General features: G+C 40.8%; 1 protein-coding gene across 1 annotated transcript in view; it reads left to right on the top strand.

Moving 5' to 3' along the window:
* The window catches only part of EXOC4 (exocyst complex component 4), a 390,126-nt gene that overhangs the window by 8,655 nt on the left and 360,097 nt on the right, over nt 1-21,374 (top strand). Inside the window, exons 2-3 of the mRNA XM_072356793.1 lie at nt 9,337-9,526; nt 12,593-12,787. Coding sequence (XP_072212894.1) covers nt 9,337-9,526; nt 12,593-12,787 — 385 coding nt within the window. The remainder of the gene's footprint in view (nt 1-9,336; nt 9,527-12,592; nt 12,788-21,374) is intronic.

Raw genomic sequence — 21,374 nt, 5'->3', positions numbered from 1 at the left:
TAAGTGGCTAATTAGGGTTGTTGCTGCTGGACAGATGAGACGTGGGCAGACGCTCTCAGCTTAGTGTTTTTTTTTCCCTTTCCCATGCATCCTGACCCCTTCACTCTTATTCACCTGCTGTTGTTTCTTGTCTGCTGGATTTCCTCCCACAGAAAGCCTGGGCTGTTGATCTGTGTAGCCAGTGTTAGTGCAGCCATTGATGTCTGGAAACGATCACAAGGGTTCAAACCAAAGTACTAAAGCAAATGCTGTAATGGATGCGTGGCCACGATCATCAGTGAGAGACACTATGAGGAGTAACAGGATTGTAATGGGTTTCTTTTTACTCTCATTTTTTTTTCAGTGAAGTCTCCTTGGCACACTGCAGCCAATTCCTGCAGAGAGGAGTGCAGTCTTTGTAGACATCCACTTTGCTCTGTTTAAATGAGTATTTGTTGCTTCTAGCAACTGCTTTCTTCATTTAACCTCAGACGTTCTTAGGTCAAAAATCGTCTGTGTAGGCCAAGGCCATGCTTTGATACATATGTATATTATATATATATGTATATTTATTTATCCTGCATCCTATCTATATTTGTTGTACTCTGTTTTATAAATACTTGATATGATGTAAAAAAGAAATCCCTCCCAAAGGTTGGATTTTCCCCCAGCCTGCAGAGGACACTTCAGAGCCGCCTTCTGTTAAATGATTTTTGACATTGTTTTTCCTGGAGGAGAAGGTGCTACAGAAGGGAGTCACGTAAGTTGGACGTGCTTTAAGCATAGCCTCAGCTTTCACCATGACAAGCTTTCAACCAAGCTGTGTTGTGTGCAGTTGATACCACAAGCTGTCTGTATTATTGTGGCTTCGTAGGTGTTTGAAAGCAAGGAACTGGTAGGCTTAACAAAGCACAGGATGCGGTACCGAGCAATAGGGAAACAGGTGGCAGAAAGTTTGCTGAGGATTGCTGTTAAAAGTGGAGCTTTGTTTGCTCCCCTGCTGGTGTAGCACTCGCAATTATGCTTCACTCAAATGCTCATTTTCTCAATCAAGTGAGAAATATTTCAATTTGATCAACTTTTCCTTTTTTTTTTTTTTTGTTGGTGATTCCCACTGTCTTTAATGAGTGTTTTCATGTGGCTGAAGGCAAGCGAATTGCACTTGTAAAGAAACTTGATCCAGATGTGAAGGAGTCTTCCTCCTGAATTTCCAAACCTTACCTTGTTACTCTTTTCCTCCTTGAGCCCAGATATTCTTGTGTACGTGATCTGATCACAGAATCACACACAGCTTGGGTTGGAAGGAACCTCAAGGATCATGAAGCTCCAACCCCCCCCCACCGCAGGCAGGGCCACCAACCTCCACATTTAAGACCAGCCCAGGCTGCCCAGGGCCCCATCCAACCTGGTCTTGACACCTCCAGGGATGGATGGGGCATCCACAGCCTCTCTGGGCAGCTGTTCCAGCACCTCACCACTCTTATAGTAAAGAACTTTCCCCTGACATCCAACCTAAATCTTCCCACCCATCACTTCAAACCATTTCCCCATGTCCTGCTGTTATCTGCCCTTTCAATAGTGTTGGCTCCCTTTAGGTACAGGCTCCCCCTGATGTTGTGGAGCAGAAGAAGAGGGGACTTCACAGGGATGCCCAGATTCTGTAAACCCACAACAGTGTTCACAAGGGGACTGAACAGTCCTTTCCTGCCAAATAAGCCTTGTACCTCCCGATAAGGACTGCATGTTGCAGGTTCTTGCTTTAATATTAATATTCTAGGGTGCATACTTGGGCACAGAGTATCTGTCCTTTCACTTGGATGCAATAAAAAAATTCTACAGTAACATATTGCCTATGTAGTATTACCACGATGTTCTGCCTGCAAAGAAATAAGCTAGTCAAGAAACTGGTATTTAAAACTGTTTACAATCCATAGCTTTGCTGTAATCATTCTTAGCCGGGCTGGCTTTAGGGTAGGTAAAATAGGCAGGTAGTTAATCTACCCAGCCTAGCTGGGGGCATCAGGGAAAGCAAATTTGCAGAAACGAAACATTTATTATTCATTATCAGTTTCCTCTTAAAATTGACACTTGATGTGGGCAAGCAAAAGAAATTACCCATCTGCCCTATAGGACAGAATAAAGCCTTTGCTAACACAGGGCTTGGGTGGAGGGGGAATACAGGAATTATTGGTGCAAATTCTTGTTGAGTCTGAAATCTGATTGCTGCTGGCCCTGTAGCTGAGATTGCTGCCTGTGCCTGTAAATGGATGGTCTTAAAGGTTAATGCTAACTTCTTATTTAATTTTTTTTTGCAGAGATGTCAAATACAGGGGTGGGGGTTAACTAAATACAGGATTTAAAGGCAAAATACGCCATAGCGAAGGAAGCAGCGGGGTTTTGAGATGAAGTAAGAACAATGTGGAGTGCACCTTGAATTTGAGTTCAGAAGACCGACAGCTTGTATGTGCTGTAAGGTCATGCAGAGCTTAGCAAAGCGAGGAGGTTGGCCTGAGCATTCAGAGCTGAGGAATTCAGGGATCCAGGAGCTGGCCTGGCTATTGGCTTGTGTGGAATAAAATGGGGGGTGTAACAAAGAACAGTTGCTATACTGATGCTTCAGAATGACGTTTGGTATTGTGGTAATGGATGCTAAAACCAGATCTTCAGTGATGAAAAGGATTCTGATGTTGAAAACACTGATGGAGCATTCTAATCATTCGTGGATCCCTTCTGGAGGAAGGCAGGCAGTTTTCTTAAGTCACCACAGTATTTCAGCCTTTGCTGTATGTATTTCTGTGTGCAAACCAGACACTCTGTGGCCATAAAGCTTTGTGGCTGGCAGCAAGCATCACCAGCTGTAGCAGTAGCACATAAAGACCTGCAGTGCTGCTGCACAGAGGGCTTTTTTTTTTAACTGAATGCAGCAGGATGCATCAACATAAGAACTTTGTTTAGCTGCCCTGGTGGATATTCTCAGTTGGCATTTGTATGGTAACTGTTGAGTCACTGCAGCGTTTCTGTACTCCTGTAGTCATCTGTTGTGCCGCATGATGTGTCCCATGATGGGGTTTGTTTTCTTTTGCTGTTGAATAGCTTAGTGAGAATTGTGTTCTTTCAGTTCACAGCAATGGAAGAAATTTATAAGCACGTGAAATAACAGTGGCTTGTTTTCTGTGCTTTTAGATCATAAGGCTGCGTTGAGTTCTGGGCATGGTTTGAAGAGAGCTCCTCTTCTCCTTACCTACCTTCTCAAATGAATCCATTACACTCAAGTGGTAACTTTACAGATGAGATGGTGTTAGAAATCTGGTGTCCCAGTGTTTGGAATTGCTCTTTAGCTTTTGACGACTACAATCTGTTGAACTGCTGGAAAGCAAGAGGTGAAGGTGGATTCAAATGTACCAGAGCAGCCTGGTCTAGTATTAGGTATGGAGGTTGGTGGCCTTGCATGCAGCAAGGTTGAAGCTTGATGATCCTTGAGGTCCCTTCCAACCCAAGCCATTCTGTGATACTTGAGGCCCTCATTTGTCCCAGTGTGCTTTGTTCCTTCATCCACAGTTTTGTCTCTTATAGAGGTGGCAAATGTATTTGTTCAAAGTGAATGCATTTTCTTCTGTGTTTACCTTTGGCAATCAGCGATTCTTATCATTGGAGGCATCTTGCTAGATGATGGTGCTTCAGAGATGCTGTAGAAATCTTTTCTCCTTACTCCCTCTGTTAGTCATTTGAATTAGGCTCTGGAAAGCAGAGGTGAAAAGTGCTCCTGACCTACAGATAAATTTCTATTTCTGTCTTCTTTTTTAGGAGGAAGCTTTTTCACCCAGAGGGTGGTGATGTATTGGAACAGGTTGCCCAAGGAGGTTGTGGATGCCTCAGCCCTGGAGGCATTCAAGACCAGGTTGGATGTGGCTCTGGGCATCCTGGTCTGGTGGTTGGTGACCCTACGCATAGCAGGGGGTTGAAACTAGATGATCGTGGTGGTCCTTTTCAACCCAGGCCATTCTGTGATTCTACTGGAATGAATAGTCCCAATGGGCCTTTAGAATTAACCTAATACTGTTGTGTATTCACTGGCACTGGGGAACTAGCAAGGCTTGTTTCATTCTCGTAGGAAATACGTTGTGCATCTCATGATTAAAAGCATTGCAGGGATTTTGCCTGATCATCTTCTCCATCCTGCTTTCAGCGAAAGCAGCTCCACCGAATTAAGCATTTGTACAGTCTATATTTTTAACTACGTAAAATCAAAAGGGGCAATGAGATTTGGCTGAATGGATTTCTGTTTTACTATAGCATAAAAGCGTCTCTTTTCAGACTAACATCCAGTCGGAATTATTCTAATCCTATTGAGCTCTTGCTAATGAGACAGGCATATGCAGCCATCCAGCTGCCAAAAACAAATTACAGGTATTTTACAGGAGAGGCGGATTCTCATTTAGTAAAATGAAAACGAAGAAACAACTGAACTGATCAGGGAACCCTTCTGGAAATCCCCACCGAGTTCAAGACGTGCTTACACTTGGTGTGCAGATTGATATTACTTCAGTTTGTCGCGTGTTCCGAGTGCTGCTGCTTTTCAGGGAGTTCTGAGAAGCTGATGTATATTTATTGTTTCGTATTCCTGTCCTGTTTTGTAATTCTCCTCTTCAAAGTTCTTGCTGCAAAGTTCCCTTCCCAAACAGTTCTGATCCTTTCTATTTGGCAAACAGCGTGTTGACTTTTCTTCTTCCTTGCTGCACATTTTAATAGAACTGAAACAAGCAAAGATGCCCTTGGCTTACTTTTCTGCAGTGTTAGCAGGAACATGTATAATCTCAAGAATATTAAGTATTCCTTGCTTTGCTCTTTGCTTTGCAGAACAGGAAAAAGAAATGGCTCCTGTACCGAGGGGCTTAGGAAATTCAGGTGTGTAATGTTTGTGGTTCAGAGTGACAGGGCTCCTTTTTGTAGTTACAGGTGCCACTAGACTTCAAGGATTTAATGTTGTGGATTTATTACTGTTTTTTAAGGAGAAAAATAAATGGTAACAAATTGCTTGAGTAGAGAGAAAGTGGTTCGTTTTGGTTGAAGCAGGTAAAATTAAGGCTCAGCATATTGGCACTGGAGAAGAAGAGAAGAAAGGTCTTGCTGCTGGCTATGAGCAGTTGAAAACACTCATACCCATTCACATGTGTCGCAGAAATTTCTACCTTAGATCCACAGTGCACAGAAATGTAAGTTACTTTTTGTGAAACAATTTAATGTGGATTTTTGAAAGCTCAAAAAGAGTCATTCTCAGTTTTATAGCGCAGCAATGTCTGACGTGGCTCCAAACGGCTTCATTTCAGCTTTCTTTACGTGTTGCAATTTGTATTCTTAAGTTGAGTTTGCTTTTCTGTGAGTGCTCTTTGATGGTTCTTCGGTATGTGATCATGGGATGGATCACACATGCACTGTTTCCCCAGCTGTCCATTCAGACATCTGTAGTGACAGTTTCTGAAATGAAAACCTTAAACTTCTGAAACTTCGTGGCCTTTTGGTAAAGTAAATGGGGAAAAAAAAAGAGTCTCTGCTGTTGCTTTTCTCCACTTGGATCTTGGGTTGTGGTTTTAACTTCTGGCTTATCTGTAAGGAAATCATTTGCAGGTATTTAAGGCAAATTCATCCGGATGGGATCCCTGTCCTGTTGTAAAATAGCACCTTGGTTTAACCTGGAGCTTTGTCAGAATGGATCAATGCTGTTTTGTCTTTCTAGGACAGAAAGTCTGGGAGCTGAAATATCCTGGTAAGGAGGGAAGGCCCTGTGTTGGCCCATGGTGCATTCATGTTTGTGTGTATGGGCACAAGAATGGGGTAACTTTACCTCCAGCTCCTTCAAAATGTCACCCAGCTTTAGGTGATCTGAATGATCAGAATATTCCAGTGGATAAAAAGAAATAAATGCTCTACTGAGACGGATTAGTGGTTACCGTAGCTCTGTAGTTGGTCTCAAACAGTGGCGGTGCACAATGTTAGCAGACTCAGATCTGGCCACTTAGAGTTGCCTGGTGCCTCATGCATCTCTGATGACTGGTTGTTGGGGTTAAGGAGGTTGTAGGACACCATGAGGACCCCTCCTCAGCCTTCTCTGGATTGAGCAAACCAAGTGACCTCAGCTTTTCCCTGCATGCCTTCCCCTCCAGACCCTCCCCCATCTTCATAGCGCTCCTTTGGACACTCTTATGGTTTTCTGTCCTTAAGTTATAGCATCCAAACATGCACCCACCACTCAATGTGAGGCAAAGCAGGCATCTCTGAGTTTCAGTGAGTACTGCCATCGTGCTAGCAGTCCACAGCTTAATGATGTGTTTCCATTATACACCTCATTTTGATGATCTTTAAGGTTCCTTCCAATCTAATCTATGATTTCTGAGTTCTGAAACCATCAGATTACGTATGTCCTTTCAGTCTCTTCCAAACTGAAGAGTCTTTGCCTTAGCAGAGAGAACAACTGCTTCATCGCTTCCGCTGTTTTAGTTGCGTTTTGAAGGCCAACTTGCAAACAGATCAGAACTGCACCCGTTGTTCAAGCTGTTGGCAGAGCAAGGTTTTGCACAGCAACAGGCCAAGTCCTTTGCCTTGCTTTACTCTTGCTGAATTCTGGGTGACTTCTTTGTATTAAGCTTGTGCTTCCGGACAACTAGAAGTGTAGAAAAAGACCTTGGCAACTACTTTCCCAATATGTGCTGCTGAGGTTCCTGAAGTCAAAATGAATGGTCTGAGGCACTGAGACCTCAGTGTTCACATCATCTTTATTAATTTTTTAGCAAGGATTACTAATGCTTTTCATAGTACTAATATTGCATACTGCTGCTGGCTGATGTGGCTTAAATGATGAGGTCTTTGAAAGTTGAACACGTTCTTTCACTTGCTTCCTTCTCCCTTATTACAGTGTGAACCCAAACTCACAGGTACTGTGTATTTAACACTGTTTCATTAGCTGTATGCTTAGCTTGGTTTTCTAGCACACCTCCCTACACTGATTTGTTGGAAGTGATTAAGTGACCTCTGCTAACAGTGTTGCAGTGTTTCAGCACTGCTCAGTGCATATAGTTGCAGCTCTGAGGAACCAGAGATGTGTATTCACCAGTTAGGGAAGAAAAATCTGCCTGTTTAGCTGGTTACAAGGCAGGGGTTTCCCATTTCCATGCAAATTCTGTAGCAGTAGAGAGCTGTGTAAAGCTGCAGTGGGGGGTGTACTGTGTGCTATGCAAGATGTCAGCAGTAGAGCAGAGGCTGTAATCCAGTTTTCTTAATTCCTTCTTTGTTTTTTAACTACTCTATCACTGTTCTTTCTTTCTTTCTTTCTTTCCAGGTCCTTTTTGCATGATATTAAAATGCTTTGCATGCAGTAGAAGCTAATTGGAAGAATTTCTTTGAGAAAACACTAAGGCATAACTCAGAATGGAATCTTGGTGTAGTAACACTGGAAAGCATTTCCATTCCTGTAGCTACTATGAAACACGGTGCTCTAAATACTACAAGGTGCTCTGGAATGAGGAGGGTGAATGGGTGGAAGAGGACGGGGGGGTCATTTCTAGATGTTCCTTGTACAAAAGCAGAGGTGCACCCTCATCACCTGTAACTATTGCAGCTCTCTGTATTTGGGATGAGAAGGAGGGCGTGAAGAACCTACACTGATAGTCCGAGCTGTAACAAAGGAAAGAGACTTGTTTCCTCATTTCCATGTGTTATCTATTCTGCAACCTGAAAGGGTAAGGGTGTTAGAATTGTGTCAAATCCGCCAGTTGGGTGCACTGTCGTTCAGGGTGTTTTAGGAGGCATCGTGGCTTGAATTCTGCTTTCCTCCTTGGTTGGTAGTTGAGTTGGACAAGTGTGCTCGTCCTCCTGTTGTGCTGTGTTCCATCTGGTAGTACAGATTTGCTTGCTCACTTGAGTTTTCTTAACTGCTCTTTCTGGGATCGTGATCTCTTGTGAAATGGCTTGTTTTTTTCCCTTGTTTTTTTTTTCCCCTCTACTTTTAAAGATGAAGCCCTTGAGTGGGTGGCACAGCCTGTTGTTTTTCTTTGTAGGGAAGCACGAGGAGTGAACTGGAAGTTCTGAGTGTGTTTCCTTTGACTTTGAGAGGAACGGAGCATTTGTGGTGTTTTATCCCAGATAAAAGCAAACAAAGAAACAAGATTTTGCACTTGAGTTCTGTCTTTTTGATAGCCAAGAATGCAGAAAAGTTTATCAACTAGTAACTCCTTGGTATGTCCCTAAAGATACTCTTAGATGCCCCTTAAGAAATCAGTTTTCTCTCATTCAGTGTTCCGTTTTTCAGCAGCGTTCAGTATTTTACTTGTACCTTCTGACTTTACTGCAGACAACAAGTGGCAGTTATTGGAAGGCAGGTTAGTGTTTTCTTACTGAAAGCAGGAGATGGTGGTTTGAGTTTGCCTGGACCTCAGAGCTTCAGCAAATCCACCATAAAGGGTAGTTAAGTACTGGAATAGGCTCCCCAGGGTGGTGGTTGAATCGCCATCCCTGGATGTATTTAAGAGCCGTTTGGATGTTGTCCTCAGGGATATGATTTAGTGGAGGGTTTTTAGTGTTAGGGTACTGGTTAGGCTGCGGTTGGACTTGTTGATCTTCAAGGTCTTTTCCAACCTGGGTAATTCTATGGTCCTATAAAGGCACTCTACTAGAGAGAGCAGCAGTGCTCATCAATGGTTCTTTAGTTTCCTTCAATTTTGTCCTTCCCTTGCTGGTTTGATTACATTTTCATCGTCTTTGTTGGAATCTCAGACATCGCTGAGTTAAGTAAATAAAAATACCCTTTTTGGATGATGCTACTCAAAGGTTATAGAGGTACGTGTGGCAGAAATAAGGGCATGTTACCCTTTTTCTCTGTAGTGTTATCATGTTTAAAAGCAGATTGACTGTTGGAAGGCATGGGAAGGCTTTTGGTGGATTTCTGACTCTACTAAAATGGAATTTCTTCTTGATAGCTCTTTGTAAGTAATAAATGGGGATATATTTCAGGTGTTATACTGTGCCCGTGTTCATGGCAATTGGGAGATACAGAAACTGACATCACTTTCCCTTTTCATAAATCCAGTAATATTGTTAATTAAAGAAAAAAAAAAAGAAAGTTTCCCATGCATCTGAAAGTCAGGGAATTAATAAAACACAACTATTTTGTTCTTTGTTTTCTTATGGTACATTGCTCTTTGCAGATCATTAAACAAACATTTACCAGGAGAAAAAACAACTTGGTGATGTTAGACTGAAAGCAGTGACTGGTTTCTGGTACACAGTGAATATTCTAAGAAGCAGCTTCTTATCCTGAACAGTAATCTAAAAATACCCTTATTTTTATCATCTTTTTGTCACTAGGACTCTGTCTACCAGTGATGATGTTGAGGACCGGGAGAACGAGAAGGGCCGGCTGGAAGAAGCTTATGAGAAGTGTGACCGGAGTTTGGATGAGCTGATTGTCCAACACTACACTGAGCTCACCACCGCGATTCGCACCTACCAGAGCATCACAGAACGCATCACCAACTCACGGAACAAAATCAAACAGGTGAAGCTCAACTTTATATGTGTAGCTCTGCTTACATAGCCTGTGGTCTTGGTACAAATGTATGCGACTTCTTTCCTGAGTTCCATTCCCTTATTGGTGATGGAACATAAGCTCACGTTTTAACCTCTTAATTTCTCACCTTTTTTCCCAGCTACTTGTCATCATCTTCAAGTGAACTAAAAATTGAATTGAGAAAGCTCTGCTGGCTGCTAACCAAACTGTGGTGTGGCTGGGAGCAGAGTCTTAACACAGTGGTCCCAAGCTATGTCTTACTACCAGTGTGTTTTCCATAGGATCTCCTGTTGCTTTTTGAGAACACAAGTAATTAAAGAGAAAAATAAGAGGAGGATAAGAAAAGGAAAGCTTTGCAGTGCCCTCTGTTCATTTACTGTCTGGGCAAGTTCAGGTTTTTGAAGTCTAAGGGCTGCTAATCTAACACCTTTCCATCTGATCTCTTCATGTCTTTATATGTTGGCCTCCAACAACCTCCTGAGTTGTCTGGGTGGTTCATCAGCTTGTTGTTTTTTTTTTTCCCCTCAGAATTTTGGTGCTATTACCAGCGTCAGTTCTGTTGTGTGAATGTACATGAACTCTGTGCCCTCATGTATTTCCGTGTTTTGAGTGCTCACGCTTCAGTAGTGTGTCAGTAAATAACTCTGCTGCTCTTTGTTGTGGACTTGTTCCATCTGCTCCCTCCTTCCAGCTCTGACTACTGTAGCAACAGATAAATTCTTTGGTCTCCTGTCCTGTCTTCTGTTTCCTGTGTGGTTTGCCTCACCTCAACTTTGCAAACTGGGCACAAGAATTGTTTCCTTTTCTTTTTTTCCTGGCTCTGAGGACGTCTCAGAACCTTTCACAGTATTGCCTTAGGAACAGTAGGCTGTCACCCTTCTGGGGCTACATACTGACCCTTCTGCCTTGTAAAATTCATTTAACATTTTCAAAGAGAATGAGACCATCTTGATGCTTTCCAAGGGTAAGAGTTCATTGCAGGATTTATGTACAAAGCTCAGCATTTTGAAAGCAGAGATCAATTGCACTAAATTTGAAGTAAACTATAGCTGGTGGCCTGTTTTTCACACAATATACTAAGCTTTGCAGAGGTCAAAACAAACATACCGGGGGGAGACCTTTTGGTCCTGCCTGGAAGAAAGGCTGTAAAGGTGGAGGACCTTTTGATATTTAAGTTTTCTTATTAGTTTTGGTTAACATGTGTTGCAGTAGCTTTGTCCTAATCTCATGGGAGGCCCCAGATCTGATTTGTCATCAATCTGTGTTACACTGTCAGACTTTCTTTTGATTTTGATTGCACAAGCAATTACTTATGTTAGGAACTGTGGACATGACAGGCAGTCCAGATCCCTCTGTGTATCTGCCTTTTGTAGTTAATTCTTGTATGAATACCTGTTGGGAACAGCAGGCTTTTGGCTTGGTTTGGGATGTAGCTTTACAGGTATTACTTGTAAAACTAAGTTACAAAGGAGAAGCACTTAGACCTGCCGCAAGGAGGTTGGTTCTTAAAGACTTGCTGTTCGTTCCCGTCTGTGCTCCCAAATGTAGATATAGTTCATCTTTCATGCAGGGACAGATGTAGGAATGTCTTGTGAGATTCCTTCTAACCCAACAATTGTTGTACTTGACCCAGTTTTGCTCTGTGTAACAGCAATCCATTGATAATGGTATGCTAGGTCAGTGAAACATTTTTAATTAAGGTATTGAACAGGGATTATGTCCGAAATGAAATCTCTGTGCATTTTAGTTTCCCTTTGCTTTTGTGACAAGTTATAACACTCTTACATTAGCTTTTCTGTTGGTCTGTGGGTTTTTTCAGCATTAAACTTTGGAATGTCTTTCTGAAAAGAATAATGTTATTGTGTTGAAGTTTTAGTCTCTTCTGGCTGTCCAGAGGCTGCCCTATATATCTAATTACCAAATATCTGTATTTTGCTCTGTCCATGCGTATGACATCTTCTAAAGGCTAACTGCCTTTATGGGGACAAGGTGCATCGAAGTGGGATTTCTGGAGTACTTTGAAGTCTTGCTATTTAAAAAATAAATGGAAGGGCCTACTTCTCAGAGTCTCTGTTCATGTGTAATTCAGTGAGAGTTCCTGAGAGAAGATTGGAGCCTGAGTATTGAAAGCTTGTCTTGAAAATGAGAGTAGTGTGAAAGCAACGTGTGAAGCTGTGTTGTTAATTGCTTCCATGTTTTAATATGTGATTATCGATTTATATTATGTAGGAAAAGTTAGGTTTTACTGACCTTCTCAGAGGATCCTAGGAGAACCTTAAAGCAGTGAATATAGGCTATGGATATGACCAAGGAGAATGGATAAGGAAAGTTCTTGCTGCTGCTTTGTGAAAGTGGGATAGCATAAGAAGAGACTTTGCCAGTTGGACAAGGGTATGACTTAAGAGGGCATGAGGCTCAAACTGAGAATGACAAACACTAAGGTGGTTCTCTAGGTCATAAAATAGCCTTGACTAGTAATAGAAATGCTGAGTTGCCTTATATCCAAACAGCTATTTGTTTCATTGAAACAGTTCTCATAAGAACAAACCTGACATTGCTCAAGGTACTGGGGAAGTGATTGTACCATCAATTAAGCTTCAAGAAATTGACACGCAACTTGGAGGAAGGGAGGGGATGTGCCATAAGATTCAATAGACAGATGGAAAATGTTTACAGTAGGAAAATTAGTAGTGGTTTATTTGCTTTCACTGCAAATTAGATTGTTGTTGTATGCCAAAATACTGAAATGATTTTTGCAGAACTGCACATAAGTTCTTTGTCATGGTTAATAGGATCCTGCATTTGTGTTATCATATTTCAGTCAACTTCTCACTAATAGTGCAAAACTTATACTAAAAGCATTTCACTTTGAAAACATTTCCAGTTTCTTTTAGCTGGAGGAATAACCTGCAGTTTTAAAGAACTTGAATCTTCTTATTGTCTCATGATATTTTTGGAATTCCTAGTGAAGTAGGTGTGGGAAAGGGCTGATTTGTGTTAGAAGTGCAAATTGCAGGGACAGATTAATTAAATCTTTTGACACATTGCTTGTAGGTGAAGGAGAACCTGCTGTCATGCAAGATGCTGCTGCATTGCAAGAGGGATGAGTTGCGCAAGTTGTGGATTGAAGGGATTGAGCACAAACATGTCCTGAATTTGTTGGATGAGATAGAGAACATCAAACAAGTGCCCCAGAAGCTGGAGCAGTGCATGGCCAGCAAGCACTACCTCAATGCAACGGACATGCTGGTAAGATATCGTACCTTGTCCTGGGCAGATACTCAATATAAATATCCTGGCCAACTGCAGGCAGATCTGCCATTTGTGTTTTTATGTTATTTGCTTTTTATTTTCCTACTTGTTTTGCCAGTTGCTGCTTTCTTTAACTGAAGTTTGTTTGGTTTTGTTTTGATCTTTTCTGACTGGACTTTGGGTCGCAGTCTCTGATCTTGTTTGGTTGTCTCTTGTTTTTATTTTGTACTTTCAGAACTGACTTTACCTGTTTGCTTGTCCTGATCCTTTTTATAACCAGATATTTCTGTTCCCATTTGATCTGCACGTAGGATTTCCTGCTGCTTTTGGAACTTTGTATTTCTCTATGCAATTATTTTTCCACTCAGCTTTCTAATGTAGCTCTCAAAACGTTCTTAGGTCTTCTCTTGAACTGTTCTGTGTGCTAACATGATCTCTTTCTGCCTTCCTATATTTTAAATATTGTTTAAATTAATTTCCTAGGCACCTGTGTTGTCACCATTCTTTATATCTTATAAATTATTTCAATGCTATTTCTGTTCTGGAAGGATTATCCAGTTTCTCTCCAAGTTCATCTCCCAGAATGCACACACAACATCAGTCATTACTGAGGAAACCATCTTTAACTATTCGGGTGTGATTACTTTTGTTTTCCTCTGTGTCTTTTACCTGGACTCTTGATCCTCGTTCCTTATCTCCAGCTCATTTTTCTTCTTTCCTCCCTCCCTTCAAGTATTTCTGTCTGTTTCTACCTCTTTTCCAAGCATACCTTCCATTTCCAGTCCTGTGCTGGAGACAGTTTTCCTGATCTTATTTTAAATATGTGTCTATCTTTTCTTTCTAAACTTAACAAGCCGATTTCCTAACCGAACTCCAGTCCTTTATTTCCTGAAACAATCTTCTGCAGAAACCAAAATGTTCAAGGGATATAATATCCACTCTTGACGCATGTCCAGTTCTGAGATCCTCAGTACAGGAGAAAGAAACTCACTGGAGCAAGGCTGGTGGAAGACCAGAAGGACGGTTTGGGAGCAGGAGCATCTCTCCTATTAGGAGAAGCTGTGAGCACTGGGACTGCTTAGCTTTGGGAAAAGAAACCTGGAGGAGATCTGATCTGTTAGGAGGCTGCAGAGAAAGCACAGCTGACCTTTTCTCAGTAGTACCTGGTGCCAGGACAAGAGGCACTGGGCACAGACTGAAATATAGGAAATTGAATCTGAATATAAGAGAACACTTTACTTTTTACTGCAAGAATGGCTGAACAGTGTGACATCTAATGTGGTAATTTTCAGAACCAGACTGGGCACTGTCCTTGGCAGCCTGCTTTAGTTGTAGCTGGCTTTGTATCAGAAGAGGAGCTGCATTAGAAGATGAGGTCCTTACAACTTCAGCTATTCCATAATTCAGAAGTGAAGGCAAAAATATTTACTTTTTTGCCCAATAATGCTTTAAAGAAGTCTTTACATTTCCTTCTTTTTTATTTCCTTTATTAACTTCACTGTCTTTTGTGTTTCTCACAACTTCATTCTTAGCTGTGCCCCCTCAGTTGTTTTTTTTTCTTTTTTCTAATAAGCCATTCATTCATCAACAGGATGAAGAGCTGAAAATCTTAGCATTGTCATCCTGTACACCGACAGCTACATTGTTACCTTAATTTCTTTTCTGTATTCTCTTATTTTGCCTTAAGTATGACTTTTCCTGTGCTTCTAAACTGTATTAGGCAGTCTCCTCATTTTCTCTGATGGCTTGTTTAAGTGTATCTTGATTTTTGTTGATGCTGTCACATTTTCTTGCCTGATTTCACTCTTATCTTCACCTTTCTGGTCTTTTCTGTTGCACATGTTCTGTTTTCATGCCACATCTGGTGCAATCATTATTCTGTAATCTGGTCACAATTTTCCCTTTTGTCTTTTTCAAATCCATCGTCCAGGGATGCTCTCAATCTTATTCTCCTTAGATTTTTACTTTCCTTCGAATATGAACTATTGTCTTATATCTGTCCTACCAGTCTGTAAGTCATCTGGGTTGGGTAATGTATCCATTTCTATTCAGTTTTAATATCATTATTGGTTGAAATGTCAACCAGTGTTGATAATTTCTTTTACCAATAGGCTTGAACTTGAGCTAGTTTGCTTGTGGGTTTTTGTTTTTTCTTGTTGAAAAATTCTTTTCAGAAGGAAACTGCAAAAAAACAATTCATTTTCTACCTGAAATAAAAGATAAGAAGTGTAAAAAGAGAAACGACGTGACTTGGAATGCTCATATGTTTTAGAAATGTTTTGAAATACATACTCGAGCTGTATTCATAGAATCATAGAATGGCCTGGGTTGAAAACGACCACAATGTTCAACTAGTTCCAACCCCCTGCTATGTGCCAGGGTCGCCATCCACCAGACCAGGCTGCCCAGAGCCACATCCAGCCTGGCCTTGAATGCCTCCAAGGATGGGGCATCCACAGCCTCCTTGGGCAACCTGTTCCAACACATCACCACCCTCTGGGTGAAAAACTGTTATCAGTTTGCAGTACACTGTGTGCAGTTTCTGTGATCTATGTATACATACATGCATGTGTGTAAATGTGGTGTGCATGTGTAGGTAAGCTTGCCCAAGACTGTATGGTACAGGCTATATTAGAAGTACAAACTTCTGTAGTATTCCACATTACTTTTGCCTTGCAATGGACTATCTGTTTTAGAAATCAAATGGTAACGATACAGGAAGCTAATGTTTAGATTTTTATTACATGAAAGAATGCAGTGAAAACATGAGTGAGAATTAAATGCTCTTCAGCTCTTCATTTACTCATTGAACTTTCATTTGAAGACAAATTTCACCTGAAACAAGAGAAATAGCAACTAACCTGCATTCGGAACCTTTTTATACACAAAAATTGCTGTGGGCTCATTGGCTTTTGCCATCTCCTCTTAACGATGTCTCTGCATGACTGTGATGTTGTAATTGTTCTCTGGCTGCAGGATAATTCATTTCTCTTTTTTTATGATAAGAATATTATGTAAAATAATGACTAAACTGTCAGAAATGCAGAATGTTTATGGATCTCTTTGTCTTCTGTATTGTTCCTCAAGGTAAACAGATGCTTCTGGCTTACTAAAAGCCCAGAGTGATCTGACAAGGAGCTTGTATCCCTCACATTGAAATTGGAGCACTGATTAATATTGTTGCCTGTAGCTTTGTGATACGTAGAGTCTAAATTAGACCTTTGCAGTCTCTGTGTTAGGTTGATGCAAGCACGCTAATAGCAGAAATTCTGGTTGCTGCAACGCATTTCTGCAGTCTGTTCTTTGTATTCCACTCACATTAATTGAAGTAATTTTGCCACTGAAGCGTGTTTCAAACCTCTGCATTTAAATTGAAATTTTAATTCCCTTATTGTTTGGAAAAGACGGCTGAAGATGGCTTGTTACAGGTTTCATTATCAGTCAGAACTCTCCAGCTGCTGGTTCTAATGTGCAATGACTGAGTAATGCTGGGAAGAATTATTAATATAAGAGTGGCAGCTTTTCCCAGCAGCATGAACAAGATGCAAAGAATATCTTTTGACAATATGAAGTCAACAGTTTTAAGAGATTGCTGTTTCGTTTCTCATTCTATACTTGTCTAACATAATGCAGATGAGCTCTGATTATCATTCGTTCATATTGTGTGCTTTGGTGTCCTTATAGTACATCCTCCTGTGAGTGTTTGCTGTTCTGAAACTGTAGCTTGCACACTTCATCTTGAAATTCCAGTTCCAACTTCTGTTGAACTGTTAAGCTCTGGAGAAATTAAGAGGGTCCAGAGCACACAAAACTCCTGATTGAGACAAAATGTTTCAGTTATCTTCAACTTTTGTATTTGCTTTTTTGAAGTATGGGTTTGCAAGTCTGTTTGCAAAGGGTCTCCTTTGTGACGCACGTTACTGCTAAAAGTGAAATTCACTGTAATGTGGCAGTTGAGTGCAGGTGCACACATGTATGTGCGTTTTCTCTGTACTGATAAGCACAATCAGGTGCTGAGAGAGGAATTCTAACATTTAAGGAGCTTCGTAAGAAGTCAGTGCGCAGTCTCAATGGAAGAGCAGCAGAGCTGGTGATGGAGGCAAGATGAGGCTGACTTCTATAGCACTTGGCCTGGAGGCATTACTGTGATTGCTGGAAGGCAGGAATCTGAATTATTCTCATCTGAGGCTGGAAGAGAAGATCTGCATGGGCTACAGAACACCATAGTCATATCAAATATTGAAGAAGAGGGCACGGTAGGATGGTCAGTGGGTGAGGACAGAAGGGCTCTTGTTTAGAGGTTCATGCCTAGTTTCCTTCAGCAGTGGGTGACGTATGGAAGGGCAGTACGCTGCGACTACAGTCTCTTAATTAACTCCAGTAGCATAGAGGTTGATCTAATTGTTCTGGTTCTACTATTGACCCATGAGGTGCCCATAGGGAGGAATTTATGTTTTCCATTTGTTTAAATAGTCTAAGAGATGAAATGCTGAAAACAGCTGAAGGAAGAAATGTTGTTGAATCAAGTAATTAAAGGTCATATCATAACACAATTAAATGAAAATTGCTTAGGCTACTTTCTTTGCATTGCCTGGTTTTTAACTGTCCAGCTTTGCAATTTTAATGAGCTAATATCACTTTGTCAAAAATACATAGACTTTTAAAAACAACTTTTAAGTCCAGTAGACCATGGCATACTTACTCTAAACTTGTTTTCTTATTGCAAGAGTAAAGTTCATTTGAGCGCAGGATTGTAGCTGATAATAAAACAGTGTGAAACTGCACAAATAGATCCATAGGATAAGAGTAAGGATTGCTGCCATACCAGCTGAATTCTTTTTTTTTTTTTTTTTATTATTAAGAGGATGACAGAAAGCAAAGAATAGATGAGAAAGAGGAAGTAAGGAGCCCTCTGACTGTTGTTCGCTTTAGTTTGATATCACGCCTGGTTATGTTACAGAGCTGGGAACTGATGTACATCTGTGTTTTACCCAGGAGTTCATCCTTTTCCTTGAGTCTGTCTGCTATTGCCTAAATTAGTAGAAAGTTGAAGAGAGGGAGTGATCTGTTTCTCAAGAAGTAGGCCAGGGAACACTCCAACACTGACTTTTCTTCCTTTTTCAGTGTTGAGAACAATTTTAGTTTCTTTCTGTCAAGGGAAGAAGAATGTTCCTGCTCCTTTCTGAAGTGAATAATAGCATCGGGCTTTTCTCGGAGCTGACTGCTGTCTTAGTGCCAATTTGCATTGTTGCCAGTTGGTTTAGTTTTTAGACCTGAGTAAGTGCCTATTTTGTTGTTACATTCAATTAAATGTACTTGATATACCATCCAGTTGCACAGATAAAGGATATCCGTTTGCAGGTACGCGTGGTCATTTTCATTTGTGTTGATACTGCTGCCCACTCACAGCATAAAGTTCATCACTGCATCCTTATGATGTATTAAATGAGTTTCCGCACAGCTTTATAGACTCCTTTGTTAAGATCTGTAGGGTTAGTGTATGTATTTTTTGTAATAGTTTGTTATGAAATCTAGTCCTTCTGTCCGGAACTTTCTTGTCTAAATCAGAAACGCTGGTCTGCCCCAATGGCTGCTTACTAAAGCATTTTACAAAAATTCCTTACATTTTTTTCAGTTGGGTTGTGGTAGGTGGGAATACAGTCAGAAGATGTTTTAGTACGAATGCATGCTGTGCAGAAATGATTGTAAAGCCACTGAGGCAGTGAAATAGGAGAGGTGGCATAAAGAAGGGAAAGAGGACAGACAAAACACGAGGGAGATACTTGGAGGAGCGTGCGTGATGACAAAGGTTTTACCTTCCTCTGGAAAGAGAGAGTCAAACAAGAAGCTTAAATATTAAAATATTGCCCAGTACTGTGGACTGGATGGTCTTGGAGGTTTTTTCCAACCTTGCTGATTGATTCTGATATTTTCTCAGTAGCAAAGAAGGGATGTTGCTTGCCTATTTGGCCTTTTCCATCTCATAATCAAACAATCATGGAATCGTTAAGGTTGGAAAAGACCTGCTAGATCTACTCCAGCAGTCAGTCCATCATCATGATGCCTACCCCTACATCCTTATGACTGTTGACAAGGGTGGACAGAAACAGGAAAAGGGGGAATGGTTTTAAACTGTGACAAAGGAGGTTCAGGTTAGATATTAGGAGGAAGTTTCTCACTCAGAGGGTGGTGACGCACTGGAACAGGTTGCCCAAGGAGGTTGTGGATGCCCCTTCCCTGGAAACATTCAAGGCCAGGCTGGATGTGGCTCTGGGCAGCCTGGTCTGGTGGTTGGTGACCCTGCACAAAGCAGTGGGTTGAAACTAGATGATCATTGTGGTCCTTTTCAACCCAGGCCGTTCTATGACGCTCTGATCGCTCAGTGCCACATCTACCCTTTTCTCAAACACCTCCTTGGTCAATGACTCCTCTGCTTCCATGGGAAGTGTCCTTTCTGAAAACTATTTCCCCTAGAGTTTAATCTGAAGCATTTGGAGTAATTACATCTTCCCAGAAAATGTTGGATGCTTGTAACCCTGGGCACGGGGTTTGATTTCACTATATGAATGTGGCTGCTTACCTGAGCATAGAATGAGGAGAGGCTTTCAGTTGAGAGCAAGGTGTGGAGACATCTCATACCGAATGCATGGAATAAGTAATTAAAAAAAGCAACAGAGTTCTTGCTATGCATTTTATTTACTGCCTGTGTTTCTTTCAGCCATAACAAAGAACACTAATAAAGGAAGTTTTTCCTTTTGTTTCTTCAATCCTGGAATTGAAACACTGCAGTGGAAGAGTGTTGTAATTTTGTAATTAGTGCCTTCAGTGAAAATAAGAGACTTTTGTTCATTTTGGATTTCTATAGGAATTTTTTTATTACAGAATTTAAGTTTTGGCCCTGCTTCAAATTCTTTCTTTTGAATTGCGAAAATTGTAATACAAAATAGTAATGCTTCTCATTACTTCTTGCCTTGAAGTCTTTCCCCAGTTAGCGCAGTGTCTTCTCATTGTAGACTTGATGTCTGAAGCAGAATTGAGAAGATGACATTTCCAGGGTTGTGTCTCATTTTAGGTTTGATGCGTGCAAGCATTCATACTTAAAAGCAAAATTTGTCCCAGTTTTTAATGATTGGCATACCTTATTATTTCTGATAGTTGTATTATTGGGGCTTGGAAGCCAAAAAAGGCAGCTTTGTTTTTATGAAGCTGCTTCATGGATGGGATGTGTTCTAGTGCTTCACATGTAAACAGGGAAATTATGAGCTTTCTTGAGTCTCTCCTGAAGACTCATTTTGAATGCTGTACCTTTACCCAGATGACAGAACTTATTAGCATTATTTGTTTGCCCCAAAGGAGCCTTTTAAACCTGAAATAATTAAGTTTGGAAGAGTACTTATGAGTTCTTTATGTGAGAAGCATTGGTATTGTGTATCATTAGAATATATTTCGCTTTTATTCTGTCTTTTTCTGTTCTTTTCAAATTTAGAGGATAACCCTCACCTTGCTACGGTGAAGACATTAGAAAATGGAAGGCTTCTTTCCCTTTGAACCATCTTATTTTTTTGTTGTTACTACACTTATAGATAACTTTATCTCTTTCTTTTTATCCTGTAATTTTCATTATCTGAGACAGTCTAGTACATTAAGCTGTTACTGCCTAATACTGTTTCATTTGCATTGGCACGCATTTGACCTCAGCCCCTCCGCTCTTGGTTAATGCACCAACAAGCATTGATATCTCTCTGGAGTATTATCGTGTGGCTGTTAGCTCTACTAATAACAACCATTCATTTAAGCTGATGAAAGTTTATTAAGTAAGAAAACATGCTGTAATGAAGGTGGAATAAGCGTGTCTAGTATTTTACTACGGTAAGACTCAGCTTTGCAACAGGCACTGGCCATGATGAAAAGGGCGATGTTTGTGAAGTTCTCATCTATGCTTTTGGGAATTGACATTTCTCAACGTGAAGCTTAATCTTTCCTCATCATAGTGTAGATGCAGCGATGAGTTCTTTGCTGAAGGCAGTTGTCCCTGCCATTTAATGATGCATCCTTTCTTTGGAGTGGCAGCTTGAGAGCTCTGTTTTGTAGCTTATATTGGTTGACTTTTAAACTCATGAAGCTAGGATTATTACATACCTTGAGGTTAATATTTCTTCTGCTGTTGATATTGTTGGTAATTTTTATTATTGAGATACTTTATGGACTTAATTCCGTGAGCCTTTTTAGCGCTTCCAGTAATCATTGGTCTCTCCGTGATTTTCTTCTTAAACTCTGATTTGTACAGCTGTAATCCTGCCCTTAGTGAAACACTGCAACAAACACCAGCAGAATTTGTTGGGAGTTCTACTGGGTTACAGAACAACGTAAAACATAATCTAGATAAAATTTATTGTATCAAATTCTCCAGTGGAGTAAATTGGTTTGTGGCAGGTGAAGTTGGCATAATGCTACCAAGTAACCTTCAGAATAGCATGAAAGATGAAATGTTGTCATGTAGACCCAAAGGAAGGCTTACGCTTATCAGCTCATGAATGAAGATCTATAGGGAGTATGCCTGTTTGAGGAAGCAATAGTTGCCATA

Source organism: Excalfactoria chinensis, chromosome 1 (genome assembly GCF_039878825.1).
Source record: "Excalfactoria chinensis isolate bCotChi1 chromosome 1, bCotChi1.hap2, whole genome shotgun sequence".
NCBI lineage: Eukaryota > Metazoa > Chordata > Aves > Galliformes > Phasianidae > Excalfactoria > Excalfactoria chinensis.
The sequence above is the reverse complement of the archived record's forward strand: the minus strand, read 5'-3'. Positions and strand labels throughout refer to the sequence as shown.